The sequence below is a fragment of the Nanorana parkeri genome, unplaced genomic scaffold, assembly GCF_000935625.1.
Source record: "Nanorana parkeri isolate BGI_ZX_2015 unplaced genomic scaffold, ASM93562v1 scaffold2778, whole genome shotgun sequence".
Lineage (NCBI taxonomy): Eukaryota > Metazoa > Chordata > Amphibia > Anura > Dicroglossidae > Nanorana > Nanorana parkeri.
Genome location: NW_017309046.1, coordinates 85,316 through 103,042, shown reverse-complemented (window position 1 = coordinate 103,042; position 17,727 = coordinate 85,316). Strand labels below are relative to the sequence as shown.

General features: G+C 38.5%; 1 protein-coding gene across 1 annotated transcript in view; it reads left to right on the top strand.

Annotated features, from left to right (window-relative positions):
- LOC108802291 (protein KIAA0556-like) overlaps positions 1-17,727 on the top strand; it is a gene marked incomplete at its 5' end in the record, with an annotated part of 45,245 nt that overhangs the window by 3,176 nt on the left and 24,342 nt on the right. Inside the window, 5 exons of the mRNA XM_018574158.1 lie at positions 891-1,028; positions 10,912-11,406; positions 11,701-11,836; positions 14,884-15,597; positions 17,452-17,660. Of these exons, the coding sequence (XP_018429660.1) occupies positions 891-1,028; positions 10,912-11,406; positions 11,701-11,836; positions 14,884-15,597; positions 17,452-17,660 (1,692 nt within the window). The remainder of the gene's footprint in view (positions 1-890; positions 1,029-10,911; positions 11,407-11,700; positions 11,837-14,883; positions 15,598-17,451; positions 17,661-17,727) is intronic.

Below are 17,727 nucleotides of genomic sequence, written 5' to 3'. Positions count from 1 at the left end.
GCCGTTTTACGGATGCACGCAATTTGTAACCTGGGCATGTTGGGTATCGTTTTACTCGTTGTAACCTCATCTTTTATATTTTATTAAAAAAATTGGTATTTTGTTGTGTTTTGGGGCATTTAATTAAATTTTTCACTAAATATTGGGGTTTAATAAGGAGTTGCGCTAATATTGCGCAACATAAAAATTTGCAACTACCACCATTTTATTCTATAGGGTCTTGGCATTCAGAAAATATATAATGTTGGGGGGTTTTAAGTAATTTTCAGGCCTAAAATGTGGAATATAACATGAGTACAAAAAATGAAAAAAAGGCCTCAGTCATGAAGGGGTTAAAGATAAAGAGACCTTGAACTATATCAAAATATAAATATCAACTTGCCAGCTCAGTATAGCACAATGTGACCTGAGAGATGGATCAAAAGGCTGAGAATGCAGATATATCCTGCACCATATTTCAAATAACCCCTTAATGAATCTACTAGTCCATATGGCACATTTCTGTGTAATAGGCATGATAAAATGTTTATTATTTTATTCATGATTATTTTAGTTGCTGATTTTGAAGGTTTGTTCTGGGAAAAGTGCAAATTCTGGGTATTGACCAACAGCACCTTGCAATCTCTATTTTTACTGCATGTGTTTATGCAGTACTATACATTTGTCAACATGCTTTGGGCAGTTTTAATTAAAATATGTTTTTCAAGCAAACATTTAAATTGCAAAACAAGCATCTTGATTAAATGAAAATGTATTTAATGTGATTATTTTGTGGTCTACAAATGTGAAGCTGTCCATACATATCTTAATGTTTGTTGTCATCTTTACTCTTTTATATGTGAAATAAAGAGCCTAATTAAAAGATATTGCTTCATAATTGTCTCCATCAGACTACAAAAGAACAGTTCATGTGGATGTGCCCTTTCCATCCTCCAGTGCAGCTTTACTTTGTTATCCGAAATCCTGCTCGGTCATGTGATTTTGACATATGTAAGGTGAAGATTTGGAATTATAACAAGATGCTCAGCGTAAGTAGCAGCAGCTCATTATGTTATTTGCTGGCTCACTCTCTGTACTGAATCACATTATTTTTTCAAATATGAAGACAGATTTATTTTTTTAACATTGTATTTTAAAAACCTACAAGATCTAAAGCATAAGGTAAGTCATGTTGTTGTTGTGTATACAGTAGAATATAATGTCATAATTACAATATGTTTTATGATTGGAGTACTCTTCCAAAATCAGCAGTATATATATTGCATTGTTGTTTTGTGTATTTTTGTTTTATTCTCAGGAAGCCTAGCTATATTTGACACACAGTGATTGTGTGAAATTATATATAAGGTCTTCCTCATCCCAGAGGGTCTATTTATTGTCACACAAATTTGTTGTCACACAAATTTCGCTCAAGATACACATTTTTGCATTTAAACACTTAAAGACCAGGTGTTTAGACCCCCTTCCGGGCCAGGCCATTTTTCAGTAATCACCGCTGCAGTACTTTGACATTTATTCCTTCATGCAACGCTGTACTAAACTGAATTTTATACCATTTTTTGGGGACAGATAGAGCTTTATTTTGGTGGTATTTAATCACCACTGCGGTTTTTATTTGTTACTATATTAAGGAAAAATTATTGAAAATTTTGAAAAAAAAAACGTCCCCATTATATTCTGAAACAATGATTATTACAAAAATAAAATATAATAAACAATAATTGCGCCCATTACGCCCCACATGTTACATATCGTCGCGAACGTCGGAATGAGAGCAATGATTCTAGGGCCATCAATCACTGATAACGCTAAAGTGACGCTAAAGATGTGGCAGGTCCTCTTTATGGAGACATCAGGGGTCTCCAAGACCCCTAATGTCACCTAGGACCCCCCTGAAGAAGCTGATGAAGCAGAGATCTGCTTCATCAGCTTCTCTCCAGCATCTGAAGCTGGAGAGTGACACAAGAATGCGGAAGTGCGGCTGCTCACAGCGCTCTCCTTCCGCATCGCTCAGCCTCCTGTGACAGTTTCTCTCCTGCCCGTTGGGACACAGAGCAGCGCCCAGCAGGGAGGAGAAAAAACAGGGATGCGCCGCTATTTCCACTTTCGGCATTGTGCATCCCTAGTAAAAACATTTCTAAATAGCCCCCTAGGAGTATTTTATGCATTTTGCTGCATGCACAAGCAAAATCTATTTACTCTTTAGCTAACCCATAATGTTAACAGCATACTTATTTGTAAATCAAATATTGTGTATATATAAGTGTAAAAAAAATAGTTATAGTTAAATCTTATAACTGTAAAAAAAAGTACCCAAAGCTATTATAGATGTTAATGTTTTTAGATTCATGTGTAAAAATGATCAGCTTAATGTAAATAACCTTATGAATGTATGCTCATTTGATAAGGTCCTTATTTGCATATTACATATACAGAGCTTACTTCCCACTTCATAATACTGTACAGTAATTATTTCTTGTTCATTTGGGGACACAGGATACAGGCAGCCATTGCAAGCACATACTCTAGCAAGGAACACCCATACAGCCTACTGATCCACATCTGTGCCCTTGGATTCAGTGCAGGCCTTCACCGGGTTATCTGGCAGCTTTTAGTCATGAAACACAGGTGCTGCACCTTATGGGCTCCACAGCAAAGATCATAAGTACCCCTCTGGCAGGGGCGTCCCGAGGCCGCATGTCACCCGGAGCGGAGATCAGGTGACACCCCGATGTGACGTCGCCATGCGCGTGCGCATAATGTCATCGCACATGTGCAGTCATCTTATTAACGCCTGCCGGCCGCCATCTTTGTATTCTCTCTTGACACTGTCGGGCTCTCGGTCAATCACCGAGTGCCTGACTTTTCAGAGGGGGTGACACCAAAATGACTGTCAGTCATTTTGGTGTCACCCCTCCAATGGTGGCACTCGGGTGCGGGTCACACCCCCCTTGCGACGCCACTGCCCTCTGGAAATCCATAACGGATGTCAGGCACAAGGGAAATGGGACTAGAAAGCAGATCAGCACACAATGTGCAGAGGGCTATGATAGAGCTTAGCAGGGTTCTCCTGGTAACTTGGCTTCTGTTACTTAAGACCTTAGTCTACACTCCTTAGAGTCTTCCCTGGGGTACCCCCATTCCTCATTTTTAACTAGAGAGGAAGGGGAGCATGAGTGCTCAGTTTGAGGACTCAAGAGGAAGACCAGTAGGCCACAATCTCTCCCAGGCTTAAAGAAACCATTGCGGTTTTTGTGGACACAGCATGCACTTGTTTAAAACTAGAAGTGCCTCCATTACTGGCCTTAAGGTGAAAATCCTTTTCTTCTCTGAAGAAAAATAAACTCGCTAAAACCTTAACACTTCGAGGTTGTGACTTTTTGTGTTGGATCCAACCAATTGCTTGGAGTACCTGGGCCTAGTCTTGGACACGGCCCAGGGTCGGGTGTTTCTTTCCCGAGAAAAGTTTTTTTTACCCTTCACTCTCAAATTCCATCCCTACACTCCAGGAAACTACCATCAGTCCAGTTTTACATGACAGTTCTGGGCATGATAATAGATACCGTGGAGGCAGTGGTGTTTTCTCAGTTCCACTCCAGGCCTCTTCAGCTCAACACTCTGGCTGCATAGAACAAAATACCCCAGTCTCTGGATCAATCCATATGCCTGTTCACCGAGACTCAGATCTCTGACCTAGGGACTGAGCAGCACAGTGCTGAAGGCAGGAAAGTCATTTCCCCTGCTCAATTGGATGGTTCTTACAACAGATGCCAGCTTGTCCAGCTGGTGTGGAGTTCTCAAGATGGAGATGGTCCAGGGGACTTGGTTAGCGAGGTAATCCAGGCTTCCCATTAACATGCTGGAGCTCAGGGCGATTTGCCTGGCCATCCTGAAGTGGACAAGTCAACTTTAGAATCGCCTGAAAAGCATTCAGTTGGGGACCATTATGGCTGTGGCTCACATCAGGGTGGTACCAGAAGTCTTGTGGACTGAAAGGAAGCAGACTTAATTAAGGCCGGGGCTGAAATGCATGTTTTTCCCTTGTGCACAGTCCATATTCTGAGAATAGACAAATGGCAGGTGATTTTTCTCAGTCGTCAATGCTTAGATGCGGTGTGAATGGTCTCTTCACACCAATGTATTTTAGGAAATTTGCCACCAGTGGGGAATGCCAGATGTGGATCTCTTGACATTGGACTTCAAAAACAAGGTGAATAGGTTCGTGGCCAGGACCATGGATAATCAGGCCTTTCCAATGGACATATTGTTGACAGAGTAGGATCAGTATCGGCTGATATATGCCTTCCCTCATATTGCTCCCCCATTGGGATTTTAATTAGGTCCTGTTGCCTCTCTAGAGGCCTCCTTTCAAGCCCATTGGTACTTTGGTGGACTATATTGGAAAGGTGACCTTCCTTGGCACTAACATGTCTGCGAGACAGGTTTTGCAATTGGGGGCCTTATCCTTTTGCCTATTGGTGTTGTTTGCTGTGTTGCCCACCACTCAGTTGTATTGCTTGGTGATATCCCAGGGTCTATGATTAAAGGAGCCTTTGTCCTGTACTGTACTCCAAGAAAAACCTTTTAAAGGGAAGTCAAAAATCCTATTATAATATGTTTGCTCTATATAAAAGTAGATATTGTAGTTTCTGTAGTAATATGTGTTTACAGTATTAAACATGTTAAGCCTAAATTGTATTTACTTAAACCAGGGGTGCCCATTAGGTCGATCGGGATCTACCAGTTGATCGCAAAGCTGATTCAGATTGATCACGATTGGAAGTTATATTTGGCTGCTTCGTTTATCTTGGAGCTCAGCTGCTGCTGGCCGGGTGCAGTTCTCAGACTTGGCCAGCAGGTGGCGCTCTGTCCCTGCCAAGCTCCTGACACTGTAAGCCGTGAGGGAGGGGGCATTGTGTACCACAGGCTATATATTTATACAAAATAGTGCATTAATCCATCCACTATATAGTTAAATTCTCCTTCCAACACTATATACAGAAAATTCATAATCCATTCATATCTACAAAGTAATATACTTTTAAATATGCATATGCAAAGTTCATAAATAGATAATCCTTCATAGAGTTCAATATATCCAGTGCTCTTTAGTGATATGTGAAATAACAACTACAGGGCTGTGCCCTCACCTACAGGGCTGTGCCCTCACGGACCAGGCCATTCCCCCAGCTACAGACTATGACCTACCTACAGGACTGTGTCGTCACTTACACAATAGACATGTGCATTCGGATACTGATGAACCTGCAAAATCAACGAAATTCGGCGGTTCGTCCGAATCCGAAATAAGGAATTTTTTTATATGCCCGAATATACTAAAACGATATTCGGGCATATAAAAATGAGTTAGCAGAAGGCACTGCGGCCATATTGGCCGCCGGCGGGTACTGTGCATGCCCGCCGCCATCTTGGAGTACATCTTGGTATACACCAAGATGGCGGCGCCCACATATTCGGGTGATACAATACGGCCGACGCTCGTTCTGCAGTCTCTTCGTGCGGTTTCAGATTCGGAGGCTCGTTGCCTCCGAATCCGAAACGGCCTTACAATTTGTTTCCATTGATGAAACAAATGAAAATTTGTTTTTTTTTGCCCTGCACATATCTATTACACCCTGAGATTAGGAACTTTAGGAGGTTTTTTAGGAGTGTGGCCATTACAGGTAATAGTCCCTTAGTTTACCCTCTCTCTGATAATTAGAGTGCTAGGTCTGACTAATGGCCCATTCACAATAGTACAGTGCGTTCATCGCAATCGCACCTGTTCTGTTGCGGGAGGTGCGTTGCTGTGCCTTTTCATTGGTAGATCTCATTGAACTGGTCATATAAAAAGTAGATCTTAATACAAAAAAATTTGCCCACCCCACACTTAAACAGTGTACGTGACATTTATATTAGATGAGGAATGATTTTAAGAATAATTAAATCAATTATGTGTGTTGGCCAAGTGTTCAAACTATAGGAATACATACCAGTAGATTGATGCTCCCACATTTTTATCCTTTTTATGTTCTTGTTAGCACGAGGACCACTCTAGAGGTTCGTGCATACCTAGCAACTGTCCTTTATTTGGAACTAAGTCCCTCTGTCCCTCTTTCTTCCTCAGTTGACCCTCTTTTTGGTCTGATGTATAGATATCTATGAAAATATACTATTTATCTACCAAAAGTGTTATTCTGCACTAAAACCTTTATCTTATTTCTTAATTATCTTGTTTGCTTATTTCAAAAGCCATTATTAAGAAAATGTAGTGGTGATACAGAAACCATTCATGTATATATCATTTTTGGTATATACAGTAAATTCCAAATGCTCTACATAACTGGGGGTATGGCAGGAGCATGCCCATTGCCTAAATACATTGTGCCATTGTGCCAGAAGGTGTCCCTCTTTCTCATTTCAAGGCATGGGCATGGGTTCGTGTAAGACTAGAGAGCTGCCTGTGAACCGACACATGTGAGCGGAATATATCTAACTATAACAGTAATTACATCTTAAAGTCCAGCACTCCTCGCCCCCGATTTACAGATTGTGTGGCTTTCAGGCTGGTACAGTGGGTGGCTTTGTGATATAAAAGTGCTGCAGCTGAAGTTGTACACTGACCTTTTGAAATTGCCCTTCAGGAAGCTGACTGTTCCCAGTAAAATTGTCAGGAGAGCATTGGTACTTTACCTGGAAAGCTGCTGCTATAAGGCTTTTTACATACTGCAATCAAACTAGAGATGGCATAAGCATTCATTTGGCTCTGAAATGTAAAGATAAGAGAATTACCTACCCATTTACATTTTTGGACTATCAACATAGCATAATGGTGGTCTCTATACAAATGTTGGTTTATTTTTTAATGTACAAGACTGCAAATGGATCTAGACTAGACACTACTTTAAATAGAATTAAAATACAGGATCCATCAAATAACATTTCTTTATGATATTGTCAGAATGTTTACTCTGATAAAATAAACAGTTTTCTATTTATGAAATTCTCAGTATACCGCGAGCTGTAGCTGGCGGTATACTGAGCTGAGAGTGACGGGAGGACGCTAGTTTGTGTCCTCCCGTTACCCTAAGGAGAACTATGGGGAAAAGCCTTAACCCCATAGTTCTGCTTTTAAGGAGATTCCCAACGTATTTTCACAAATCAACAAAAATAACTCAAGTTTGTTTATTTGTTTATTTGCGCTAACCTGAAGACAAAATGAGTACAATTGTGTGTGTGTGTGTGTGTGTGTGTATATGTATGTATATATATATTAACTAAAAATCAGTGCAGAATAATAATCAAAATATAACTCGTGATAAACAAGAAATAAATTGCATCGAATTTTCAATAATATTGATCCACATAGATAATGAGAAAAATAAAACCACAGGATATTATTTCAAATATTAATGAAACAAAACTAAGTAACTCCTGGAATGCAATTAGTAGCTTATCATTAGCTCAGCAGAATGTAACAAAATAATATGCAGATTTGACACGTGACCTGTCCCAGCCAAAAGATATTGACCAGCTCAAATTTATACTGCGCAAGAACCAACTTGTTATATCATGCACAGAACTGGCTATTAGCCAAGAATATATTTAAGGCAAAGACAAACTTCCCCTAAGTTATTTTATTTGGCAATATATATTCTAATTATTGCAACATATTGTCTATCCCCGAAAGTAGTGACTATTTTATTGTAACAGTGCGGACTATACGGTAAAACTGATATTTCGTACTCCATTTTTGCCATTTTCATATTTAGTCATATCTGCTACATTGAACAGCTCTTGATTATATTTTTTTTTTTTACATTTTGCCTTGCACATTTTTGCTGCTACAAAAACTCGTTAAAAATGACCGCTCTTAAACTTCTAAGGATATTAAAGGTGGCAAAGTATGCACCATCATACTCCTCAAAGTTGGTTACCAATGCATGTACATATAATCTTGAAAACAAATAGATCAGAATCCTTTATAGATTTCCCTTGCAGTCCTAATATATTGCACAAAACATTTATTTAAAAAAAAATGATTAATCATCTCTTAAATAGCTTTTAGTAAGTTTTTATATCATGATTAATGATATTTTGGATATCAAATAAATTGAAGTCATATGAAGTTTAACATTATGACACTAAGGCACAAACCTACCTGTTACAAATATATTGTTTGTATTGTGGAGCCCCAGGTATAACTTTTATTTTAGCAAATGTTTTTATGTATTTAGTAATATAAAGCATTTTTCTGTGTGAGTGCTAGTGAAAAATTCCTATAAACTGTGGGTTGCTGAATTAACTAGACTTTTTAGATTATTTTTAAGCAATCTCCATTGCATGCTTAAATGGATAAGAGCTGTGGGTTTGGGACTGCATTGCCTCCTACCATATGTAGTACACTTAATTAGTAGTTTGTATTTTGGTATAATACAACAGCAGCAATTTAAAGAAAAAACATATTTTGCTCTGTGGTGCTACTGCAATCATCTAATGACTTTTTCTAATGAAATTCAATCACAGTAGTATAAACTTCGTTAGAGGAATTCATATAACATCTTGTGAAGAGATAATAGAATAATAACATAGTAATGATCAGTAAAAAACAAAGGTAAAATAGCATATTTTGATATTCATGTCACATTGTACAAATAGAAAGAGCAGAGACTAGGCTAAAATAAGCACTTCGGGAAGTCAGAGTGCTCAGTTTCTCCTGTAAAAGTGAGTACAAAGAGGCAGGCATATAGTGCATGGGAGTGGGGAGGCTAAATGCAAAGGGAACGGCAAGGATGTGGCGAGGGTGACAGGTGATCAGTGCGCAGAAAACGGGATAGAAGTAAAAGAATAAGGGTAAGTGGGAGATAAGAGAGGGAGAGAAAGAATGAGCCGAGAGATGGAAATGTAGACGGAGAGGGAAAAGGGGGGAGCCACAGAAATGAAAATTTAGGGGGGTAGCACCCCCAGGCACAGGCCCCCACCTCCCAATATGGATAAAAGGTAAGCTTTAGCAGCTGAGCCAGGGTCTCCAATTTAGCAGTAAGTTCTGAAACCATAGAGAAACCAGCTTAGGAGATCTAAACCAGAGTGGATACCACAGTACAAGGATTTATGATCTCAGTATATGTTGTAGTATATTTAAAAAACCTACCAGCAAGATCAAATGCATTCATATCCAGAAATATTGTCACAACCAATGTGGATTAGCTCTTTCATTTCAGAAACATGGTCAATGTGCCTGAACCAGGCACGTAATTCAGGCGTGGTATATGAATTCCAGAATCTGGGTATGCTCATTTAGGAGGTGTACAGTAAGGGATTTCTAATATTTTGAGGAGGAAACTTCGGATTAGCGCAGAAGATATCGGTCCTGGCTAAAAGGAATCTGTTCACTGTTGATTTCTAGGAGATCACAAATCTTTTGTCCAAAACAAAGTGATCAGCGGGCAAATTCACTATTAGAATATAAGTAGCAATACTAATAATGTTTATAGGGTATTATTCATTTAGGGATTATGTATAATTGTGAAGGACATAAGTGATGATTGATTTTCTATATATTCATTTGTTAATTTTGGGAAAATACTCAAGCGGACTAATGTCCATGGTTTTGGTTGTACTACAAGTTATTTGCTGCACATATGTTATTCATCAATCATGATGGTAGAGATGGCTAAAACCTCCCACATTCCTAATTACTGAGGAAGACAGTGTGAGGATCACTTTGCAGAATATTCTAAATCAAAGTTTATGAAGTGTTTACAAACTATGAACTATTAAGTTAAACCTGGGCCGAGAAAGAACATTGAATTATGCATAAATATATAGATACATGCAACATTATATGGTATATGTGCAGACACATATACAAATATGTTAAACTTTTACAAAAACATACTTCTACATTTACATAACTATTTTTATATTTTGTTTCATGCCATTTATCTTGTAATAATTTGTAACTTTGTAATTAAACACATTTTTGAGTTTTATGCAAGAACAGAAGCTATTTTCTCTTTTGAACTTCTTCCACCCTATATCCTCAAGATAAAAGAATATGATATACAAATATTATCTTGCATCCACCAAACGCCAGCATTTGTCAGGAATATCTAATGAAAATGTATGAAAAATCTCAGGGGTCCGATACCAACCATATCATCATTTTTAGTTGGTTTCCTAGATATTAACATATTCAGAGTCCTTTAGCATATTGAGATTCATTAATCTCTCAATCCTCATCGGTGTAGGTCAGAATGTGCTATATGGGTCAGTTTGTTGTACAAGTTAGAAACAAGGTGCCAACGGGAGTCGAGGAACAACAAAGCTTTTCAAATTTAGACAATCGTCTACTAAAAGAGAGACGTTTACCAGAAGCATTAGGAAAAATATTTGACCAGAAAGGAATAGGGTCTTTCTGCGAACTTGCAGAAAGTCCATCACAAGATAGAAACACATCTCTTAAAAAAGGGAATCAGCTTGTATAGGTGACCGGCCCTGGAGTCAAAGGGCTAGTGGTGGAGGAAAGGTCAGTCTCAGGAATTACACTGTAATATTACTGTAAAGTAGCCCAAATTAATGGGTGACCGTGAAAGGATCCAGGTATTTACTGAGTTTTTATACCCCTTAGGGTACCCCATTGTTGAGCTCTGTGCACCTATACTACCAGACCTGCTTGTGTAGATTTTTACAAGGTGGCTTACTGAATTGCTGCTGCATTCTCTATTTCTTTATTTTACTAAAGGCTGTGGTGAAAAAAATCCTGCTAGGCTAGAGGTACCAGAACGTATACCTAAAATATTTTCGAGTGCATATAACTTTTAATAATATGTGTATTATTAGATGTTGCTGTAAAATAAAGTTTACAATGTATAGTAATTTTGTATATTTGTATACATGTCTGTTTTTCAGTATCTCGACATTGGTGCAAAACATGTGAGGATATATAAAAATGAAGCTTTGATGTTTGATGGATTCTTAGAAAAAGGATGTGGAAATAAAGTATTTGATTACGGTAACGATATTGATTTATTTACTGGACAAGTGAGGTCTGTCTCTCCGAGGTGTATGTCCAGAAACCAGATGGATGTAGAAAATGAAATCAACAGTTCATGTAGCAATAATGACCATGTGCCACAGCTCTCTTCTTGTGGAAAGTTGAGCTCTTTACTTCAAGCACCTACATCAGAAAGTTACTCAGATTTGAAAGAACATAAGCATCTTTTACATTGTAGCCTGGATGATTTAAGTGCCAGCAGGCTAAACAAATCTGTGACAAAACGAGAGGTTGAATATAATGAAACTGAAGATGTTGAAGGGAGAAGACCTAATTTATTCAGAGAGGAACACAGACTTATAAATGAATGTAAAAAATTGCCAGACGACTCAACATCACCATCAGATCATGTAAACTTAATTGTGAAAAAACAACTAGAAACAAATAGTGGACAAATGGCAAAGGCACCATCAACTAAAACCCCACCATGGCTTTCTTCCTTCAGCAGCTTTCAACCGAATTTGCAGGACCAAAGTTCCTTGAAGCAGGATTTGTGTTTGAATGGTATCCAGTCTATCAGAAAGGATACTTGCAAAAATGATGAAAATACTGTTATAATTGATTTTCTTCAAAGTCCTGTTACACATCGAAGCCATATAGATAGAAATGAAAACAGAAGAAACTTTTCTTCATTGTCATCTCAGAGTATTGGCATTGAATTAGAAACCTGGAACACCAAGCCCTTTTCTGAATCGGAACATTCAGTCAGTGACAGACATAAAGTAAATGTCAACGATAAAAGGCTGGACAAATGTACAGATATAAATATGCCAACAAAAAGTAAGTCTGAAATTTGAAACATTTATGATTATAACTGAATGACTTCTTTTTGGCTACTATTACAATTTAATATTATTATGAAGGGCATACATTAATGCCTCACATCTACCTCCTTTCTTTTCCTAACTGTTGTCTTTGTCAGGAGTCGGCAGCGACAAATTGCTTTGCTACTAATATACTTCCTGAACTCCTATGAAATGAAAAGGTCACAATTTCTAGGTTCACTTGGCTGATTGCTGGAATGAAAAAACACACCTTAAAGGTCATTGCAGTGTTCTTTAATCCAGACACTATAAAGCAGAGCAAGTATACAAAGCATAGAGGTTAGCAGTTGCAGGAAAACAATATCATTATAAAGCGATACACTTAAAGTGACTGTCGCTTCCCCAGAAAAATGTAAACGGCTCCCCACAACAGAAGACTGTTAAATACTTTCCTCCTTAAAGCTGGCGAGTCTAATTTTCTTCCAGTTCTTCAGCCATCGGCAAAGTCTTCAGCGTTTTGAGAGTATCCAGTACATGCATCCATGCTGTAGTTCCTTCCTTTGACTCTTACATCACTACTGGAGTAACATAAGGTAGGGGCTGGTGGTTTAGATATTTTTTTTCAGGGTAGTAACAGAGTCACTTTTATTACAGATTTATATACTTTTACCAAGTTTCATTAGCTACTATGGTACAGGTGTTGGAATGCCTTATTAGTTAGAGTTTATTAAGTAAATTACTGTCCAATTGGTGTGACATTACAAACTTTCTGCAGGTTTCCTTAGCTAGATGTGTCTCTAGGATATGTCCATACAATTTACATATACACACACAAATCTGCACACCATCTAAGTACAAAAGCTACTAAGGTTAGGTGGAATGGTACAAAAATTAGAATATTATAAAATCAAAATGTAAGAAACTTTTTTTAAGAGCGTGTTAGTAGTATATCCAGCATTTTGTATGATTACACATTCTCAAGTACATACACTAATGTCCTCCTGTGACCCAAAACTGATCATATAGTGGGCTATTGCTCACTATATGCTGACAGCGCAGAGGCGCCCTGCAGCCGGGACAGATCCCGACAATATTGTCGGTATCCACCACGCTGCCTGATTGACAGCTAGCTCTGCTTCTAAGGAGCCAGAGCCAGCTGTTCCCGCCCCCTCCTCCATCCGTTCCTCCAGTCAGTGCTGGAGGGGAGCAGTGACTGACAGTCACCACTCTTTGCAGGGAGAAGATTGGGAACTGAGCGATGTTATCGCTAAGTTCCTGATCAATAGAGCCGGCGCGTGACAGCTTCATGTCACATGTCTGCTCTAATTATGGTGGTGATTGTGTTTCACTCACCCCATAATTCTCCTTTTTAACATTTCAGGATATAGATATTCTCAGTATTGACAAGTGTATCTCACTGGCCATAGATATAATAAATTCAGTTGTACAATCTATTAAACTCTACCTGATCCTTTGCCTCCTCTAAGTCCTTTACCTACCTGTTCTTTCCAAACTGCTTGTCAAAATGTTCAGTGGTGCCCCAGCAGAGTATAAACTCTCCATCGGTTTGAATGGACATGCTGCCCATGCACATGCCTGGGTCAGAAGATTTTGACAAATGGTTGTAATAGTACCAATATTGCAGTTACACCTGAATGTTAAATTGAATGCCTTTAAAAATAAATGTATCCTACAATCAAGTTGGATTTGTATTGGTTTAAAAAAGAAAGTGTATGCTGCGTGTCTACTCCTATTCTCACCTTGCACAATACAATCTGATTATACAAATTCTGTTTAGTCTGCATTTATTTAGCAACTCTGGATATGGATTTGCTCAACATTTTAAATGTGGGTTAAACTGGCCATGGACATTACAACCTCGTACAACCTCATTCCAATGTGAATGAGTTTATTAACTCATTGGATAACATTTAAACCCATAAACGTTTGCATGTATGTACAGTTATATCTAAGCTCAGTAGGTTGTGCTCCCCCTCCTTTCCGACAGCTCTGTGCATGGTTTCATTTAGAGATCGAATATCTGAAAGAGTACAAAACCTCCTTGTTATGTGGCCCTTGGCTTTTGTGTAGGTGAGGGAAAGAACTGGCAAAATTTGTGTCAGGGCCAAAGTTGGAGAATATATGCCACCATTTTACTTTTCGTAGCTGCAAGCTCATCAGGTATACTTCTTCATGTTGCCATGTTCAAGACATACCCCCTTCCAATTAAATTAGGTATTTAAATAGTGAAATACTTTATTTCTCATTAACTGTTACGTTGTCTCATAAATCATATTATTTATCACCATCTAAATTGGCTCCTTTACTTGCTCTCCTGTATAGATACCTCATTGACCGTCACAATACGTTTTCACCTAGCTTCTTGAATGAGTTGAAGCTAAGTGAAAATGTAATTTGCAAAGAACACCCAATCATGTGCAAGGAAATTTAAACCTTTAATTTAGCTTTTCACTAAGCTAAATGAAAGGTTACTTTGCATAGTGAAAATGCACTTGGTCACAAAGTACATTCTCATGTAGCTTACGGAATGAGGTGAAGTTGTGCTGACTTCAATCATCCAATCATGTACAGACAAAAAAAATAATGTGTTAAAGTTAATTGTCACTTAAATTCACAATATTCGCCAAGCTAAGGCCTATCATATACAACTTGAATTTAGGCTTATTCCTGCTGAATCAGCCAAAATCAAAATCATGGGTGTCCTAGTTGGCACAGCTTGGCTCCACAAAAGCCGACTGAAAAATCTAAGAAGCTGGGTGAAAAATCACCCCCAATCCAATCTGGCACTCACTGTTTTGCTTTTCAGACAGCCCGCTGTTGCCAATTGTCTGATTACGATAGCTGGCAAGAGAAATTCCTCCATCCATGCTGTTTAGCATGGATGGAGGAATTTTATGGATGTACACGTGTATGGTTAGTCTTAGCCAAAATTCACTTTGCAAAGTGAACACAGTGTACTTCTTTAGTAAATCAACCTAATTGTGTATCACATTTTATGTCACTGTTACAGTTCCATATTTTGACTTATTATTTTTCTTTTAGGTAACCAAGAAAATATTAAGATCACACAGAGTCGCAACAGTGATCAAGATAACATACTTATGGAATCCTGGACTTCTTTGCTGAAATTCAATCAGTCTCAGCGTGGTCGAATCTCAAACATGGAGTTTGAAGGGGATATTTTTGATGAGTTTCTGCAGCAGCAAAAAATTGGAAGGCAAAGTGTAGCAAAACGAGATAACCAAGAACAGCCCAATCCATCAAATATGAATCTGTATGAAAATGACAAAGATGATGGGTCTGAGTTTGAAATACCAGTTTTACCTCATGGCCAACGCTTATGCATTAAAATACTCTCTACCTGGGGAGATAGGCATTACGTTGGACTTAATGGAATAGAAGTATATACTTCCACAGGCAACCCTGTTCCCATAGCAAAAATTAAAGCATATCCCCCTAATAAAAATACTTTATCTGCATTTAGTAAAGACCCTAGAGTTGTGTTAAACCTTATTGATGGTGTTAACAGCACACAAGATGATATGCATCTTTGGCTAGCACCATTCACTCTTGGAAAGATTCACTATATTTACTTAGACTTTGCATCACCATGTGAAATAGCCATGATTAGAATATGGAACTACAATAAATCAAGAATTCATTCATATCGGGGTGTAAAGGACGTTGAAATTGTTCTAGATCACACTCTAATTTTTAAAGGAGAAATTGCCAAGGCATCAGGCACACTGTCTGGAGGTATGTATAATGTTTTTAGCTCTTTGGATCTTTTTTTTTTTTTTTTCATTTAAACTTTAAAGTTGAATTTGGGAAGCGTGATAACTTCTGCCTGGTTTCAATGTGACCCTGTCACGGTGCCCATGGTTTCTGTTTTCCCTGAGATTTCTCATCTCGTTCTGTCTTGCACCTGCATACTGACAGGCAGTGAAGACACTTGTGTTGTCCAAAAAGAACATCAGACTACAGTTTGCCATCAAACGTGTTTGTGTATATGTATGCATGTGTGTATATATATATATATATATACACTCACTATATTGCCAAAAGTATTGGGACACCCATCCAAATTATTGGATTCAGGTGTTCCGTGAAATTTCCTTGCTACTAAATATTCCACGGTCAACTGTTAGTGGTATTATAACAAAATGGAAGCAGCTGGGAACAGTGTGCAGAAGCCACCAACTGTCTGCAGAGTCAATAGCTACAGACCCACAAACTTTGTGTGGCCTTCAGATTGGCACAACAGCAGTGCGTAGAGAGCTTCATGGAATGGGTTTCCATGGCCGAGCAGCTGCATCCAAGCCTTACATCACCAAGTGCAATGCAAAGCGTCAGATGCAGTGGTGTAAAGCACACAGCCACTGGACTCTTGAGAAGTGGAGACGTGATCTCTGGAGTGACGAATCACGCTTCTCTATCTGGCAATCAGATGGACGTGTCTGGGTTTAGAAGTTGCCAGGAGAACGGTACTTGCCTGACTGCATTGTGCCAAGTGTAAAATTTGGTGGAGGGAGGATTATGGTGTGGGGTTATTTTTCAGGGGTTGGGCTTGGCCCCTTAGTTCCAATGAAACAATGTAAAATCTGCGCTTCTGGACTGGGTACGATGTGAGAGCTGCTGCGCTATGTTTTGTGAAGATAAAAAAGATTTTGAGTGTGCAGCACTATTAAAGTGAATAAAGTGTAATCCCCTCTTCGGGTATATCAAAAATTTATATAAATAAGTTATGGACAAAGTTAATCAATCCTAAAGGGTGGGGAATTTCCAAAGAGTGAATATGCAAATGTAATATATATATAGCTAACTTCCATTCTTTAATAGACATAAAAAGGTATAAAAAAGTAAATAGTTCATATGTGGTGTCATCAATAGTAAATTGCTAAGAATGACTAAAAACCTTAAAAAATTGGTATATAAAATGATTGAATATATGAGTAAAATTGGGCTAAAAGATCCGCAGTGGTGTACATAAGAAAAATAAAATTATATGGCATCAGCATACCAAGACATTTTGGACAATTTCATGCTCCCTACTTTGTGGCAACAGTTTGGGAATGGCCCCTACCTGTTTCAACATGACTGCACTCTAGTGCACAAAGCAAGGTCCATAAAGACATGGATGAGCGAGTTTGGGGTGGAGGAACTTGACTGGCCTGCACAGAATCCTGACCTCAACCCAATAGAACACCTTTGGGATGAATTAGAGTGGAGACTGCGAGCCAGGCCTTCTCGTCCAACATCAGTACCTGACCTCACAAATGCGCTTCTGGAAGAATGGTCAAACATTCCCATAGACACACTCCTAAACCTTGTGGACACCTTCCCAGAAGAGTTGAAGCTACTATAGCGACAAAGAGTGGGCCAAATCAATATTGAACCCTACTGACTAAGACTGGGATGCCAGTAAAGTTAATGTGCGTGTAAAGACAGGCGTCCCAATACTTCTGGTAATATTGTGTGTGTGTGTGTATGTATCTATGTGTGTGTGTGTGTGTGTGTGTGTGTGTATGTATGTATGTATGTATGTATGTATGTATGTAATATATATTTTATTTTTTTGCATGTTTTAACTTTCCTTTTTGCATTTCTCAACTGCAGAACATTTTGGGGATACAATATTGTTTACTACCAGCGATGAAATTTTGCAGGCAATCTCCATTTATGATCATACATTTGCTGAGGATTTTGAAAATACAGATGTTCCAATAGGTGAAGAAAAAGTGAACATTCGTCCAAAGACTGCAGACAGTGGTGGTGAGGGAATGCCATTTACAGAGATAGACTCCAATGAAAAAGTACAGGTAATAACATAATAACAAATTTCCTATTTTATAATGGAAAAGGAAACCCAAAAAGACATTTGTGGTA